Source organism: Propithecus coquereli, unplaced genomic scaffold (genome assembly GCF_000956105.1).
Source record: "Propithecus coquereli isolate 6110/MARCELLA unplaced genomic scaffold, Pcoq_1.0 Scaffold605, whole genome shotgun sequence".
Lineage (NCBI taxonomy): Eukaryota > Metazoa > Chordata > Mammalia > Primates > Indriidae > Propithecus > Propithecus coquereli.
Window position 1 is genome coordinate 306,893 of NW_012152008.1, and position 16,162 is coordinate 323,054.

The 16,162-nt window shown below is 37.1% G+C and overlaps 1 protein-coding gene across 1 annotated transcript in view; it reads left to right on the forward strand.

Moving 5' to 3' along the window:
- The window catches only part of GIGYF2 (GRB10 interacting GYF protein 2), a 126,991-nt gene that overhangs the window by 45,964 nt on the left and 64,865 nt on the right, over positions 1-16,162 (forward strand). Inside the window, exons 7-12 of the mRNA XM_012659323.1 lie at positions 2,351-2,530; positions 7,788-8,005; positions 8,099-8,261; positions 8,344-8,532; positions 11,555-11,751; positions 12,843-13,002. Coding sequence (XP_012514777.1) covers positions 2,351-2,530; positions 7,788-8,005; positions 8,099-8,261; positions 8,344-8,532; positions 11,555-11,751; positions 12,843-13,002 — 1,107 coding nt within the window. The remainder of the gene's footprint in view (positions 1-2,350; positions 2,531-7,787; positions 8,006-8,098; positions 8,262-8,343; positions 8,533-11,554; positions 11,752-12,842; positions 13,003-16,162) is intronic.

The window sequence follows — 16,162 nt, forward strand, 5'->3', positions numbered from 1 at the left end:
ATAAATAAAAATTTGTTGAATGATCAGAAGGTTAACATTTGAATCCTATCTGTGCCATTTAATAGCATTTTGGACTTTAGATAATTTTCTTAGGTTACTCTTTTGAGGCTCAATATTCTCAGCTATAAATGGGGAAAAAACTAATACTGAGGATTGTTATGAAGATTAAATCAGATAAATGTTTCATTATCTATGACTGTGTAACAAATTATCCCAAAACTTAGTGGCTGGATACAGCATACATTTAATCCTCTCACTTTCTGTGGTCCAGGAATCCAGGAGCAGCTTAGCTTAGCTTAGCTGGGTGGTTCTGGCCCGGGTCTCTTATGAGGCAGCACTCACGGTGTCAGCCTGCATTGCAGTCATTTCAAGGTTCAACGGGAGTTGGATCTGCTTCCAAACTCACTCATGATTCTGGTGGCAAGCCTCAGTTCTTTGCCATGTGAGCTTCTCTACAAGGGCTGTCTTACTACCTGGCAACTGGCTGTCTTCAGAGAAAGCATCCAGGATGGAAGCTATAGTTATTTTTAACTTAATATTGGAAGTAGCTTGTCATCACTTTATCTGTCCAATGTTAGGAGAGAGTCAGTAAGTCCAGCCCACACTTAAGGGGAGATGATAGCATGAAGACCAGCAGGCAGGGATTGCTGGGGGCTCTCAGAGGCTGCCTGGCACAGTAAGAAAGCAGGTAGCATGTTGCCCAGCAGATAATGTTCTGCCACACCCAAGATATATTTTTTTCGTATTTGTTAATTGTTTATTTATCAAGAGAAACTATTCCTCAGCCCTCATATTCATAGCTCAGGAACACAGATCAGTGACTTAACTTCTATGTAAATCAACCCAGAGAAATTCTTTTATATTCTAAAATCACTTTGCACTCTGAAAGATGCCAGCCTTCCTCATCTCCTCAAAATCTTTCATAGAATCAAAATTCTATAGAAATCTGCATATGCCTTCTTTCTTGGTTTAACCACACCAAACTTTATACAAAGCTGCAACCCCCAGGGATACAGTGAATGCTCCGACAACATGAAACCGCAGATACTTGGCCAGGAGGCCATGCATCTGAGGTTTCATCAAAGCACAGGAAGCCATGGTAGTTACTGTCCTTGATAGATATGCCAACCTCAACATGTCCTTCCTAGCTGGTGGAGAAATGAACTACCTCACACCCCAAGATATTTTATCCTTTAATAGAATGATACCTGGTAACAACCTAACCACCATGTGGGCAAACAGGATGTTGAATCTTAATATATGTAAAATGGACTATAAGAGGATGACCAGAAATCAGAATCTCCTAATTTTCAGATGCCATTGTTCACTTTTTATTCCTCCATTTTTAGTATGGTTTAATGAAAAGGATTGAGTTTGTCATTGAGAGAATATGTAACTTTTATAATTGTAAATTGAGGACTTCAGTGTATGTTGTTCTGCTTTTTCAACTACTGTTAATGTGAGATTTAGTGAACGTTATGAATTATATGTTAGCACATGTGGAATGGTGACTAAAGGACTTGCACAATTTAGAATTATCTTGTCCTTTTAAAGTACCAATTTAGTTTACTTGGCATAGCAGGCTCTCTTATCATTAATGTAACTCTGGAGACATTAAATTAGACATAGCTTTGACTTCTGTCCAAAAGCAATTTTTTGTATGCCTATATTGCACTAGATACTAGAGTAAATGAAAAATTTTAATGTACAGTTTATACTTCTGAATTTACAGTCTGTTTCAGAATAAAAGAGAGGTTGCAATGTAGAGATCACCTATTTAGGCAGAATCACGAGTGTTGGTTCTGTGAAATAAAGTATATAATAAAAAAATATTGTATAACTTAAAAAAAATACATGCTGGTAAGGAAGGATTGGCAAGATACATTGTTGTATGAAAATAGCAAGGGTACAAAACAACATGTGTAACATTCTAAGGGTGGCGTTTGTGTGTGTGGATGAGGGTATACTACAAAAGTATACCCATGGATGGTTTTTGGAAGGCTTTATAAGAAACTCTTGATGACGGTTATTCTGGGGAGTGAGACTCTGAGGGTCTTGTGTAGGAGGAAGATTGATTCACTTTTTGTTGCATGCCTGTTTTTTTAAATGCACGTATTATTTTAATTTAAAAAATAATTGTCCAGTGGATGAACATTCAGCTTTAAGAAATTTGTCTAATAATATATGCATATATTAATATTTACAGTTACTTTATTGATACTTCCTGAACATTAATGCGGACACATTTGCAGGGAAGCATGATTTGAGCTGTAAAGTTTGTTTTCAAAATCTCTACTAAACGTGGCAAAAGCTCATGTTTACTTACCATGTTTACTTATTTCCTTTACAGGGAGACCAAATTTTGAGGAAGGAGGGCCAACATCAGTAGGGAGAAAGCATGAGTTCATACGGTCAGAAAGTGAAAACTGGCGTATCTTTAGAGAGGAACAAAACGGAGAAGATGAAGATGGTGGTTGGCGACTAGCTGGATCAAGAAGGGATGGAGAGAGGTGGCGGCCTCACAGTCCTGGTAAGAAGTCTATGTAGTGAAGGCACAAAAGGACTGAAATAAGGGATAGTTTGATAGAAATAGTTAGGGATAAAGTGGAAAAGATAAGCTGGTTAAAAAAAAAAGAATCATTTATGCTATCACACTCAGTCTTATTACTATAAAAGATTTTCAACATAAAAATTTACCAACGCATCTGTTCAGTTGATTGAAATCACTTTTCTTTCTTTTTTTCTTTTTTTTGGGGGAGAAGTGAGGGACAGATTAATGTAGTGGGAAGCACCTGTCCTCAACTGCAAAAACGAGAGAAGGTTTCATTCAGTTTTACCTAAATCTTTAAATCTTTTTTTAGCATTCTTTAAAACTTATAAATGTATAATTATACACTTTAAATATGTGCCCCATCTGTGAAAATGAATGTTTTTCCTGTATAAGAAAGGATTTATTCTTTCATTTTTTTCCATCTTAAAAATGTGATTTAACCTTATTTAAAGAATAAACTTTAAACCTAGGTCAAAAACATAATCACAAGTTCATTCTTTTGTCCCTCTAACATTAGAAAAAGGAGAGAGAATAGTAGTGATTAGTGGTTTTTAAAGTTCTTCTGTTTGTCTCTTAAGAATGCTTCAAACTGTTCTTCTCAGACATTAGATATGGTGGTAATTGAAGACACTGGTGCTTTGTATTGAAGTTCACCCAAGCCACGGTGCTGATTCCATGTCTCATGATAATCAGATGCAACTACAGTTTGAGCCATGGGGTCACATAGAATTGAGGCAAACAGTGTGAACATGCCTGATGAACTTGATATGCATAACAATATTTTATCCACCATGTGCAAGAAAGTGTACTACCTCTAATAGAGGAAATTATAATAATGTTACCTGTTTTCACTTTTTAAAATCAAGTTATTAGCAAAACCACTAGCCTAGACTTGAATAGACAATATAACAAGCATTCAGAGTGGAGTTGTAGGTAGGTAGAAACATAGTAAAGTTAATCTTTGGGTAGAGTTATGATGCTTTTATGCTAACTCTTCCTGACTGCCTCTTAGGTGGGTTTTCTGTCCTTAGTGGGCATTGTTTACATCACAAGATTGAGGCAGTTCTCATCAGTTTGTCTCTTGGGCAACCAAATGGTATAATTCTCTTCAAGGCATCACGGCATTTTGCGCTGAGCTTGCCTATAAGCAGAAGGGTTTGTAGGCTATGTTCCCAACAAGTATACAGTGAAGAATGGATAGGATCTGGGCTGAGCGAGAAGAGAAATTGCAGCTGGTCAAAACTAAACAAGGTGAATGTTTTGGAAGATGAACAGTGTTTTCTGAGCCCAGATGTCCGATACTGATTTTTATTAAAGGGAGTTAAACAAAGTATCCCCCACTTAGCAACTTAGAATTTGGTTAGATACTATCTTTTTCTAAATCCTTCTTTCCCACTAATATTTGACTTTCATGTCAGTTTTGTCATCAATTTCAAAACCTTCCAAAATTTTATCTATATAAATATATATAGATTTTATATATGTGTATATGTGTGTATATATATGTATATAACTTACATATATTTTTTTTTCAGTCAGACCTATGACTGAAATCCACATTTTTTTTTTTTTTTTTTTTTGGGAGACAGAGTCTCACTCTTTTGCCCGGGCTAGAGTGCCGTGGCGTCAGCCTAGCTCACAGCAACCTCAAACTCCTGGGCTCAAGCGATCCTACTGCCTTAGCCTCCCGAGTAGCTAGGACTACAGGCATGTGCCACCATGCCTGGCTAGTTTTTTCTACATATTTTTAGTTGTCTGATTAATTTCTTTCTATTTTTAGTAGAGACTGGGTCTCGCTCTTGCTCAGGCTAGTCTCGAACTCCTGAGCTCAAACAATCCGCCCGCCTCAGCCTCCCAGAGTGCTAGGATTACAGGCGTGAGCCACTGCACCCAGCCTGAAATCCACATATTTTTTAAAGACAGTTTGGGGGATATAAAGATATATGGGTCTGAAAAAATTACTGTAAATGCATTTTCTTCTAAAAAGAATACCATCTATTTCCCCCCCCTTTTAAAAATTTTAATAGATTTAGGGGGTACAAGTTGAATTCTGTTGCATGTATGTATTGTATGGTGATGAACCATCTACTGTTTTAACCCAACACATTCAAAGTTTAGTCTGATTATAGCAGTTGTTACAAGTTAACTCTTAACATTTCTTAGACTGTAGTTAATCTTTTATTAGGATTTCAGTAAAATTTTAAGACTAATTGTTTTGACTGATTTTATCTTTATGAAAATAGTATCCAACTTGAGCTCAGATGTAAGGTCTATAAAGTAGTGGTCAGCCTTAATAAGCTATGGATCTGCCTTACCTGCTACCTTTAGTTTCATGAATAAAATTTTACTGAGCTGTGTGTGGTGGTGCAGCTGTAATCCCAGCTACTCTGGAGGCTGAGGTAGGAGGATTGCTGGAGTCAGGAGTTCAAGACCAGCCTGGGGAGCATAGTGAGGCCCCATCTCAAAAAAAAAAAACAAAGAAGAAAACACAAAATTTTTTTTTATTAACTATCAGTAAGACAGTAACAAACTGGATTACAGTTTTATTAAAGTAGGGCTTCCAGCCGGATATGTGTAGAGATTAGGATGTTAAGGACAGTGAAACATCTACTTGAGAGCTGAACTTAGGAAACTCAGTAAGAGGGAAACATGATCCAGGTGCCAAGAAGGATAGATTCCTATCACAGTGTACATTTAGATTGTTTAGAAATGATAGTAGTATCTGGAATTTAACATTTGCTCATGAAGACTTCTTTTGAGGAGTGGCTCTAAGTTTACATTTAAGCAATCTGGGTATAAAATTTCTGAGTTTCATAGTAAGTAATTAATAGTCTTTGTTGTTGTAAATAGGGATGGCAGTGTGTGAATAATGTATTCTTATCTTTTTGTGAGTGGCTTATAAGATGCTATCTGTATTTGGCATCTTAACATTTTTGCCCTTTATTTTTAGTTTGATTTTTAGGTTTCTGGTTTTAGCAAATTGGGCCCCAATAGTAAGAACATTTAACTTTGTGTGTCTTCCACAGAGAAAGCAATCAAGGATAGAAAATTCTAATAGAGTAAAGCCTACCTTTCTTTTTAAGACTTTTTAAAACTAAGATTTGCCAGATTTAATACCTTTTCTTTTTTTAGAAAAATACCTTAAGTAAGATCTTTTATTCTGAAGGCAGTCTTTTTCTGTTGGAAAGTAGATGCAGTAAATAGTATGCTAGGGTGGATTTAGGAATGTTCCTTGGGGTATTATATGGAAATAAAAACTCCCTGGGGAGAATTAAGAGATGAGAAAAAAGGGAAAGGACAGTAAGCATATTATTGTATAAAATGCCCGATTTCCTTAAGTACTAAGTTTGACAGTTGACATCTCTGACATTTCACTTTGACACTTGTTTTATTTTTACGGTGAAGGCACGTCCTCAGTCTTGCAAACACACATTTTGGCCTGTGATTATCTGTTAAATTTTTTTTTAGAGCAATTTTAGAGCATGGAGAAGTCAAAGATGAGTGTTATTTTCAAATATGAGTTCCATTGTGGAACCAGTGCAGTGCAGAATATCAACGAAGTGTTTGGGAAGGATGTGGCTAAGGAATGCACAGTACATCGATGGTTTGAGAAGTTCTGTTGTGGTGATTTTAATCTTGAAAATGAGCCATGTGGGCGACCTGAGACCAAGGTGGATAATGATGAGCTGAAAGCTGTAGTAAAAGCAAATCCATCTCAACCTACACGTGAATTAGTAGTAAGGTTTGATGTTACTATTCCAACAATGTTGGACTATTTGAAACAAATTGGCAAGGTAAAGAAGCTGGATAGATGGATTCTGCATGAATTAAATGAGCATCAGAAGAGAAATTGTCTCAAAGCTTGCCTTTCTTTGCTGTCATGACTTAAAGGTGAACCATTTCTGCACTGTATTGTTACGTGTAATGAAAAATAGATTCTTTTTCACAATTGTAAGCGGTCGGCACAATGGTTGGATAAACATGAAGTGCTGAAACATAGTCCAAAATTGAAAATTCATCAAAAAAAGCTAATGGTGTCAATTTGGTGGTCCAGCGCTGGTGTTATCCACTACAGCTTCATGAAACCTGGTCAGTTGATTACAGTGGATGTCTACTGCAACCAATTGGATGAAATGATGAGGATGCTTGCAATTAAACAGTGAGATTGGTTGGTAGAGACAGGCCAATCCTCTTGTAAGACAGCGCCGGGTCACGTATCACACAAATAACAGAGGCTGGACTTGGAAACTCTCTGTCATCCACCATATTCACCAGACCTTGCACCAACTGACCAGTACTTCTTCCAGGCTTTGGACCACTTGCAAAGAAAAATATTCAGTTCTCAACAAGCTGTGGAAAATGCCTTTCGTAGTTTCATCACCACTCACCCTCCAGACTTCTTTGCTGCTGGCATAAAGAAGCTACCGTTAAGATGGCAAAAGTGTGTTGATAGTTTAGGCACATACTTTGATTAATTGTACTGCTTCTTGTTTGAGATATAATAAACTACGCTTTTGATTCAGAATTGGACATTTCATATTTAATGATCTAATAGGTAGCAGAGGATGCGGAATTGGATTCTAGTTCTACTTTGTTGTTGTGCAGGTTGTTTCTGCTGTCAGAGTTTTACTTCTTAAACTATAAAATTAGGATAGTGGGCTAACTGTCAACACTATAATTCCTTGATATTTTGTTGGAAATTAGAATTACAAATTGGAACTTGGCAGTAATTAAGTAGGCATGATGACCTTGATATTATGAATTGACATAGGGAGCTGGTCTTATTCATAAAGGATATTTTCATGGGAAGAAAGGAAATGCTTTGAGACCTGCCAAAGGGAAGGCATAAACTTCAGTATGGACAGATATTTAATACTGTATGTCTGGCCTAGCAGTAGGCCACAGGAGTGGCTAATCAGCATTTTAGTCAGATAACTAAAGCTTATTAAAAGCTTATACTTCGAATAGTGTCTTTTAAACATGCTTTGTTTATCTTTTAAAGCTTTAGAGTATGTTGCATAGTTCAATACTTAAATAGTATCATTGTCACTTAGTGATGGTATATATACTCTGAGTGCTGAACTTCATTTAATTTGTCTAACTTTCTCTTTAGTAGGTTGATCCATTTGAATTTGCTGTCAGTGGTAGTTTTCTCCTTTATTTCCTATCCCTGATTTTATTTTTTATACACCACCCTAAAACTTTTCTAAGCTTTATGTCCGCCTCCTCATCCCAGATGGCCCTCGTTCTGCAGGCTGGCGGGAACACGTGGAACGACGTCGGAGGTTTGAGTTTGATTTTCGAGATCGGGATGATGAACGGGGTTACCGAAGGGTGCGCTCTGGCAGCGGGAGCATAGACGATGACAGGGATAGCTTGCCTGAATGGTGCTTAGAGGATGCTGAAGAAGAAATGGGCACATTTGACTCATCTGGAGCATTCCTCTCTCTAAAGGTAAGAAATTTGTTTTGAATGTCATGTCAGGCACTGACCTCATACCAAAGCCAAATATGCTCTTGACCTTTTTGTTTTATGTTCTTGCTACAGAAAGTACAGAAAGAATCTATTCCAGAAGAGCAGGAGATGGACTTTCGACCTGTGGAGGAAGGGGAGGAGTGCTCTGACTCTGAGGGTAGCCATAATGAAGAGGCCAAAGAACCTGATAAGACAAATAAGAAAGAGGGAGAGAACACAGATAGAGTAGGAGTTGGTAAGGTCTCTCTCTGCCTTTTACCCTCCCCCCCCCAAACCAAAACTTTCCTAAGTTCATTTAAGATTTCTTCATGTTCCAGAAGCTAGTGAGGAAACACCTCAAATCCCATCCTCATCTGCTAGACCAGGTTCTCCTTCAGACCATCAGTCTCAGGAAGCACCACAGTTTGAAAGGAAAGATGAACTTAAAACTGAGCAGACGGAGAAAGCTGAAGAGGAAACTCGGACGGAAAATAGTCTACCAGCCAAAGTGCCCAGCAGAGGGGACGGTATGTATTTGTCAGAGTGAACAATGTGTAAAATAGAATTCTGCTGAGGCCAGTGACCACTGATATGATAGACTTCTGGGTATACCTCCTAGAACTGCTTCGAATGGGTCAATTATTGGAACAGTAAACGCTGTCAAACAATGCTTTCCACATATGTATCCATTTCAGAATTCACCAAAACAGAGTTGGAATCTGCAAGGGTGGGGCTCAGGACTCTCACTTCCTAGAGAAGCCACTCTGTCATCACTCTAGCAAACTGGGGGTTGAATCTTTGCATTAGTTTGATTCCCATATCAGACAGTCCTTTCATGAAATGGCTGTTTGTGAACCCTACTTAAATTGCCAGATGACACACCAAAATGTCATTGTTCCAGAAGAGGACAAAAAGAGAACACGGATGAATCTGTGGCTTTCCATCACTTTTGCTAGGGAATAAACTTAAAATATGTCTCTTCCAGTGTTACTGTATTGGTTTAAATTGCTCACATACCTTATAAGGCAATATTAATGTTCATTTTCATGTTTTTTCTTGTACATATTTAAAAAATGACATTGTAATGCCTGATGTTGAAAGTTTAATTGTCTGATTCATTCACCATAAAAATTTACACCTTTAACATGGCATATGAGGAGCTGCATGATCTGTCATCTGCCTGTCTCCATGCAGTTTCAGCACTGGCATCTTTATCTCCCTCATATTCTACTCAACCAGCCTCAAAGCCTTTTAGATCCTGAAATGTGTCCTGTTTTCTTGCATTGATGCCTTAGCAACATGCTTTTCTCTATGCCTGAAACACTCTTCCACCCAAACCCCCCAAGCTAAGATAGGCATCTTTTCTTGTTTCTTAAATAACCAGCACTATTCCTAACATAGCACTACAATATTATAAAGATCTGTTTATCTTTTTTTCTTAATTGACTAATATTTTGGCAGATTGAACCAGTAATTTCTTTTCAGTATTTTATGTGTAAAAGCTGAATGAATGAATGAGTGAATTCATGAATTCAGCAAGTATTTGAATCTCTGTATATCAGGCACAATAGGACTTGTACGTCTTGAGACCTATTTGATTTGTAGTAGTTGTTTTCCACTAATTATGTTCCCCAGAATTACTTGTGGTACATTCTTTTGAATGTACATGCCTGAGGCCTTATTCTGGGAGATGTTAGGATTGAATTTAGACATGGGTATTTTGAGAAGGCTTCATAGATATGCATTAAAGATCAAAACTCCAGATTATTATAGTGCGTAGGGGAGATAAAGCATGCATATATCGATAATCCAGGGTGAAAAGTAATGATATGAATTCACTATTGGCAAACTCTTGGAATGCTTCAGGAAGGAGGTGGTCTTTGAACACATCTTGGAATAATAAATAGAATTTGGAGGTAGGCATAGCTGTATGAATTGGGAGAAGGCATTCCAATATTAGGGAGCAGTGAAAGCTAAAGTGAGGAAGTGGGTCTGATGCTGGCATGGGCAAGAATCAGGTCCTGTTTTTATTTAGATGAAGTATAAGGTGTGAAAAGGAGGATGATGGGAAACACAGTTTGAACATGAGTTGCAGGTTGTCTTCTTGTGACAGATGGGCTACACTGTGACCCATTAGACTCCTGAGCCGTCACTATAGGGTAGGTAGGCAGTGCACCTGTAAAGGGAGGTAGCAGCAGGTGAGATTTCAAAGTAGAAATTGGCAGGGCATAGTAATTGAGTGGATATCAGGGTCAAGGTGAGAGAAGAGTGAAAGATGTCAGATGTGCCATTCACAGGAAAAGAAAGTGGAAGTTGAGGAGCAGTATATTTGAGAGGAGAGAGAATAAATTCAGTTTTTAACATTGATTTTGAGGTGTTGATGAGAAACTTTAAGGTAGAGCTGGCCAGAGAGTAGTTGATAATGAGGGACTGTAGCTAGATGGGAATAGTTTAGGGCCAGACAGAGAATACACATTTAAAAGATTGCATATATTTGTGAGGGGTGAGAGGAAAAGTGAACTGACAATAGAATCTTGGGTAATTCCTATTTTTAGAGCATAGGTAGAGAAAGAGGAACTGGAGAAAAATCTTCAGAGGCAGAAGTGGAGCCGGGAGAGTGGAGTACAGGGAAACTAAGGAAGGAGAATATTTCAGTTTAGAACTGGGTTGATAATGTCAGATGTTACTAGGAGATTGGAGGACAAGGATTAGGAGAAGTCATTGAATTTAGTAACTTTGTGTCACTGCTCATCTTTGAGAGAGGAACTTTTCTGGAGAGGTGGGAGTAGAAGTCATATTGTAGTAGGTGTGGGTAGTGGTGAAGTGGATACGGTATTTATATGTATAGACTGTCCTTTAAAAAAGTTTGGCAAAGAAAGAGTGAGAGGAACAGGAATTTGGAGAAGCTGTCTGTAATTGAACAAACAAGGTTTCAAAGGGGAAACTGCAATTGTATCTAATTGCTTCCATTCCCCTTTCCTTCTTAAGAGTCTTGATACTGAGAGGTTAGAAATAGGAACCAAGACAGAACCTCTTTTGCAATTTTTATTCTTATTGAGAAGAACATCCTGCGCTGTATAGGTAGACTCCTAAAACGTGTAATATAATAGGTACTTATTTAAGATAATCGCAGATATTTTAAATAAAGTTTTTGATGAGGTATGACGTGTTTGAGAAGATTTGGGGTGGTTTCATAACTATCTTTTACAATTTGGAGACATGCTGTAAAGAAAGGATTAGACTGATTCTATTTGTTTCCAAGAGGTTGACCTATAACTGCTGGGTAGATGCTCTAGTGACACAGATAGGCACTGTAGAAGGACCTTTTAGGTACATTTTAACCCTTATCTTTTGTCATTCCATGGAGATAATTCTGTCATTCTAGGGAGAAATACTTCTCCTTAGAAGAAGCTTCAGTGTTCATGGCAGGGTTCATGTTTCTGTTGGGCCCGTTTAGCAGACTGTCCCACTTGATAGTGTAAAGTTAGCCTTCATAAGAGTTTCTATATTTTAAAGAATTTTCATCCATCTAAATTTTTTTTCCTCTAGAAATGGTTCCTGATGTCCAACAGCCTCTGTCACAGATTCCTTCAGATACAGCCTCTCCTCTTCTCATACTTCCACCTCCTGTTCCCAATCCTAGTCCTACCCTCCGGCCAGTTGAAACACCAGTCATGGGTGCTCCTGGTATGGGCGGTGTTTCCACAGAGCCAGATGATGAAGAGGGTCTCAAACATTTGGAGCAGGTAAAAATCCTATAATTCTTTTTGTTTCCTCTCAAACTGCCTTAAAAATTAGCAGGCGTTACATGAATATTCCAATATAGAACTTACGTGCTTTAGATTTTAAGTACTGGAAAAATTGGACATTTAGTCTTTATTTGTATGGGTAATTGTCTTTCAAATCCTTTCATGCTTATAAGTTTCTGCTATGTAGTAGTCATTATGTCAGGTTATTTTTTGCTCTTGGCTTGCCCTTAGCTGTTTACTTTTCTTTTTTCTTTTTGAACATTGATGGAATGCCAGAAATGGTGAATACAAGCAGCTGTGGATGGTCCCGGTGTCTTCTGTATTTTTTGCCTCAAGTGTAACAGGGAAAACAGTTAAACTCTCAGGGTATTTACATCTTATTCATGTCTCTAGATTTCCCTAAGATTGTATATACCATGCTTCCTTTTGTACAAAACAACTTCTCTTTCCTTTGGAGTGGGATAGTTAGTGGTAGGAAATGCTGAAGAAAGGAAGAAAGGGCCTAGTGTTTAGTAAAACTTGTGAAAGATTTTATTCGTAATTGTATTAGTTGAGTCTTTTGTTCTGTTAACATCCCTCTTTTTGCAGGTTTAGTTTATACAGTTTTAGAATTGAGCACCGACTTGTTAGTTTAAAAAGTACAATTAGCTGGGCCAGGTGGTACACACCTGTAGTCCCAGCTACTCAGGATGCTGAGGCACTGAGGCAGGAGGGTCAAGTCCTGCCTGGGCAACATAATGAGAACCCTGTCTCTTTTAAAAAAAAAAAAAAAAATACTCTTGTTAGTGTATTGATTAGAATCCTGGACTTTGATCCATACTTGTTCATGTTTTAATTTCAGTTTGTTTGCTTAATGATTTTGAGACCTTGAGCAACACTTCACATCTCCAAGCGTTAGTTTCCCTTTCTGTAAAATGGGGATAGTACCAATTTCATGGCACTGTTGGGAGAATTAAAATTACCTGCTATGTTCCTTGCTTAGTGTCTTTCATGGATCAAGTAGTTAAAAAAAAGTTAGACATTATGTATACAAGTATTAATTTATCTTCATTTGTTTCCTTAATCTGTTTTTTTTTTCCTGTTATTAGCAAGCTGAGAAGATGGTGGCTTATCTCCAAGACAGTGCACTAGATGATGAGAGATTGACGTCAAAACTGCAAGAGCACAGAGCTAAAGGTGTGTCAATTCCATTGATGCATGAAGCAATGCAGAAGTGGTATTACAAAGATCCTCAGGGAGAAATTCAAGGTAGGTTGTTCCTTTCTACTTTATGTACTGAAGTGTTTGCCATTACCTCCAGAATCTCTAAGAGGGGAATTTGTTTAAAGTTAATTTGAATAATAGTAGAGAAAGAAGTCAACAGGCTTTCTTCGTAATTATGAAGAAATACACACACACAGGTCAAGTATCTTTATCTGAAATGCTTGGGACCCAAAGTGTTTTGGATTTTGGAATATTTGCATTATATATACTGGTTGAACATTCCTAATTCAAAAATCCAAACTCTGAAATGCTCCCATGAACATTACTTTCAGCGTCATGTTTACGCTCAAAATGTTTCGGATTTTGGATTTTGGATTTTTTAATTAGGGATAGTCAACCTGCATGTGAAAATAATTTGAATACATGGCAGCACGTGATAACCAACATGGCAGGGATATAAGCAAAATACTTAAGACTCTGTCAGCTCTGGCATCCCAGCTGGGTAACTAGGCAGGTAACTTACTCATCTTCTCTGTGCTTTAGTCTCCCTGACCATGAAAAAGGTAATAACAATAGTGTTGGTGGACCTTGAATGTTTTTGTACAGTGAAGTTGATATAAATGGTAGAGAACTACTAAAAATATCTGAGAAAAGGTAGTACTATATTACAGATGAATCCCTTAAAAGATTTGTATGGTGCCTAAGTTAGATTAGATGGGTAGAGAATGCTGTATTTGTTGATTCTTCATTTCTGCTTTAGAAATTTTTGCTTATAAGCTGACATTGGTTGTTGACTGTATTAGGATGATTTTCATGATAGCATTTTACTGAGTATACCTGTGAGCTCTTTCCCAGTCTCCTTGCCCTACCTTATTCTCCTTCACAGCATTAATTGCTACCTGGATTGTGTATATTTGTTCATTGTCTACACCCCAGTTAGATTGTAAGATATATGAGAACAGGGCTTTGTATGTATGTGTAAATAAATAAACAAAAGTATTTTGGAATAACTGTGCCTTCATATACAATTGCAAGAAATAATACAGAGAGATTCCATGTACCCTTTACCCAGTTTCCCCCAATGGTAACCTCTTGCAAAACTATAGTACAATAACACAACGAGGATATTGACATTGGTACAGTGAAGATTCAGAACATTTTCATCGTGACAGAGATCCTTTGTGTTACCCTTTTATAGCTACATGCATTTCCCTTCTACCCATACCCCCTGGCAACAGCTAATCTGTTCTCAATCTCTGTATTTTGTCATTTTAAGAATGTTATATAAATGGAAGCATACCTTTGGGAGTTGACTCTTTTCACTCAGCATAATTCTCTGGAGATTCATCCAGGTTATTGCATATATCAATAGTTTGTTTCTTTTTATTACTGAGTAGTTAGTATTACATGATATAAATGTATCAAAGTTTGTTTAACCATTACCCATTGAAGGATTTGTGGTTTGTTCCAGTTTGGGGCTATAATGAATAAAGCTGCTATAAACACTCATGGATAGGTTTTTGTGTGAACATAAGTCTTCATTCCTCTGGGCTAAATGCCCAGTAGTATAATTGCTGAGTTGTATGGTGGTTGCACTTTAGTTTTTCTCTTTCTTTATTTTTTTAATTTTTTTTTTCCCTCGATATGTTCTGCACAGATGCACATTTAGTTTTTAACAGAACTGTCAAGCTGTTTTCCAGAGTGGCTGTACCATTTTGTATGTTCACCGGCAATGTGTGAGCGATCCATTTCTTCATATCCTTACCAGCATTTGATGTTGTTGCAGTTTGCAAATTTTACACATTCTGGCAAGTGTGCAGTGCTGTCTCATTGCAGTTTTTAATTAGCATTTCCCTAGTGGCAAATGATGTTGAACATCTTTTTATGTGCTTATTGGCTATGTTTGTCCTCTTCAGTAAGATGTCTTTTGTTCATGTCCTAATTGCATTGGATTTGCTTTTATTTGCTTTTATTAATTGTTTTTCCCCCTTATTTTTAAAAATTGTGTTAATATGCACATAAAATGTATCTTAACAGTTTTTCAGTGTATAGTTCAGTGGTATTAACACATTCATAATGTTGTACAGCCATTACCACCATCCACATCTATAATTATTTCGTCTTCCCACGTTGAAACTTTATGCATTAAATAATAACTCCTCATTTTCTCTTCCCCCAAGTCCCTGACAACCAACATTATACAGTCTGACTCTGTGATTTTGACTTCTTTAAGCAACTCATAAGTGGAACCATACAGTGTCTGTGACTGGCTTATTTCGCTTAACATAATGTCCTCAAGGTTCATCCATGTTGTAGCATAGGTCAAAATTTCCTTTTTAAGGCTGAATAGTATTCTACTGTATGTATATACCACATTTTGCTAAATCCATTTCATCTGTTATGGACACTGGGTTTGTTTCCATGCTTTAGCTATTATGAATAAGGCTGCTATGAACATGGATGTACAAATATCTCTTTGAGACTCTTATTTTCAATTCTTTTGGGTATGTATTCATAAGTGGAATTGCTTGATCATGTTGTAATTCTACTTTTAATGTTTTAAGGAACTGCCATACTGTTTTCCACATTGGCTTTACCATTTTACATTCCCACCAACAGTGCACAAGAATTCCAATTTCTCCACAACCTTACCAGCACTTATTTCTCCAAAGAAGATATGCAGATGGCCAATAAGCACATGAAAAGATGCTCAACATCACTGATAATCAGGGAAATGCAAATGCAAACTACAGTGAGCTACCACTTCACAGCCATTTGGATGGCTACTATTAAAAAAAAAAAGTCTGTTCAAGTTCTTTGCCCATTTTTAAATTGGGTGATTTATTTTTTTGTTGATTTTTGGGAACTCTGTATATTCTGGATATTAACCTCTTATCAGGTATATGATTTACAAATATTTTCTCCCCATTTGGTGGGTTGCCTTTTTACTCTGGTCATACTGTTTTTTGCACTATTTTTTTTTTTTTAATTTTCAGGGAATTTAATTTGTCCATTTTTTCTTTTGTTGCTTATTCTTTTAGTGTCATATCCAAGAAATCACTGTTACATCTACTGTTGTGAAGATTTTGCCCCTGTATTTTCTTCTGAGAGTTTTATAGTTCATAGTTTTAGATCTTTCATGCATTTTGAGTTAACTTTTCTATATGATATGAGGTAAGGGTCCAACTTCATTCTTTTTTTTTTT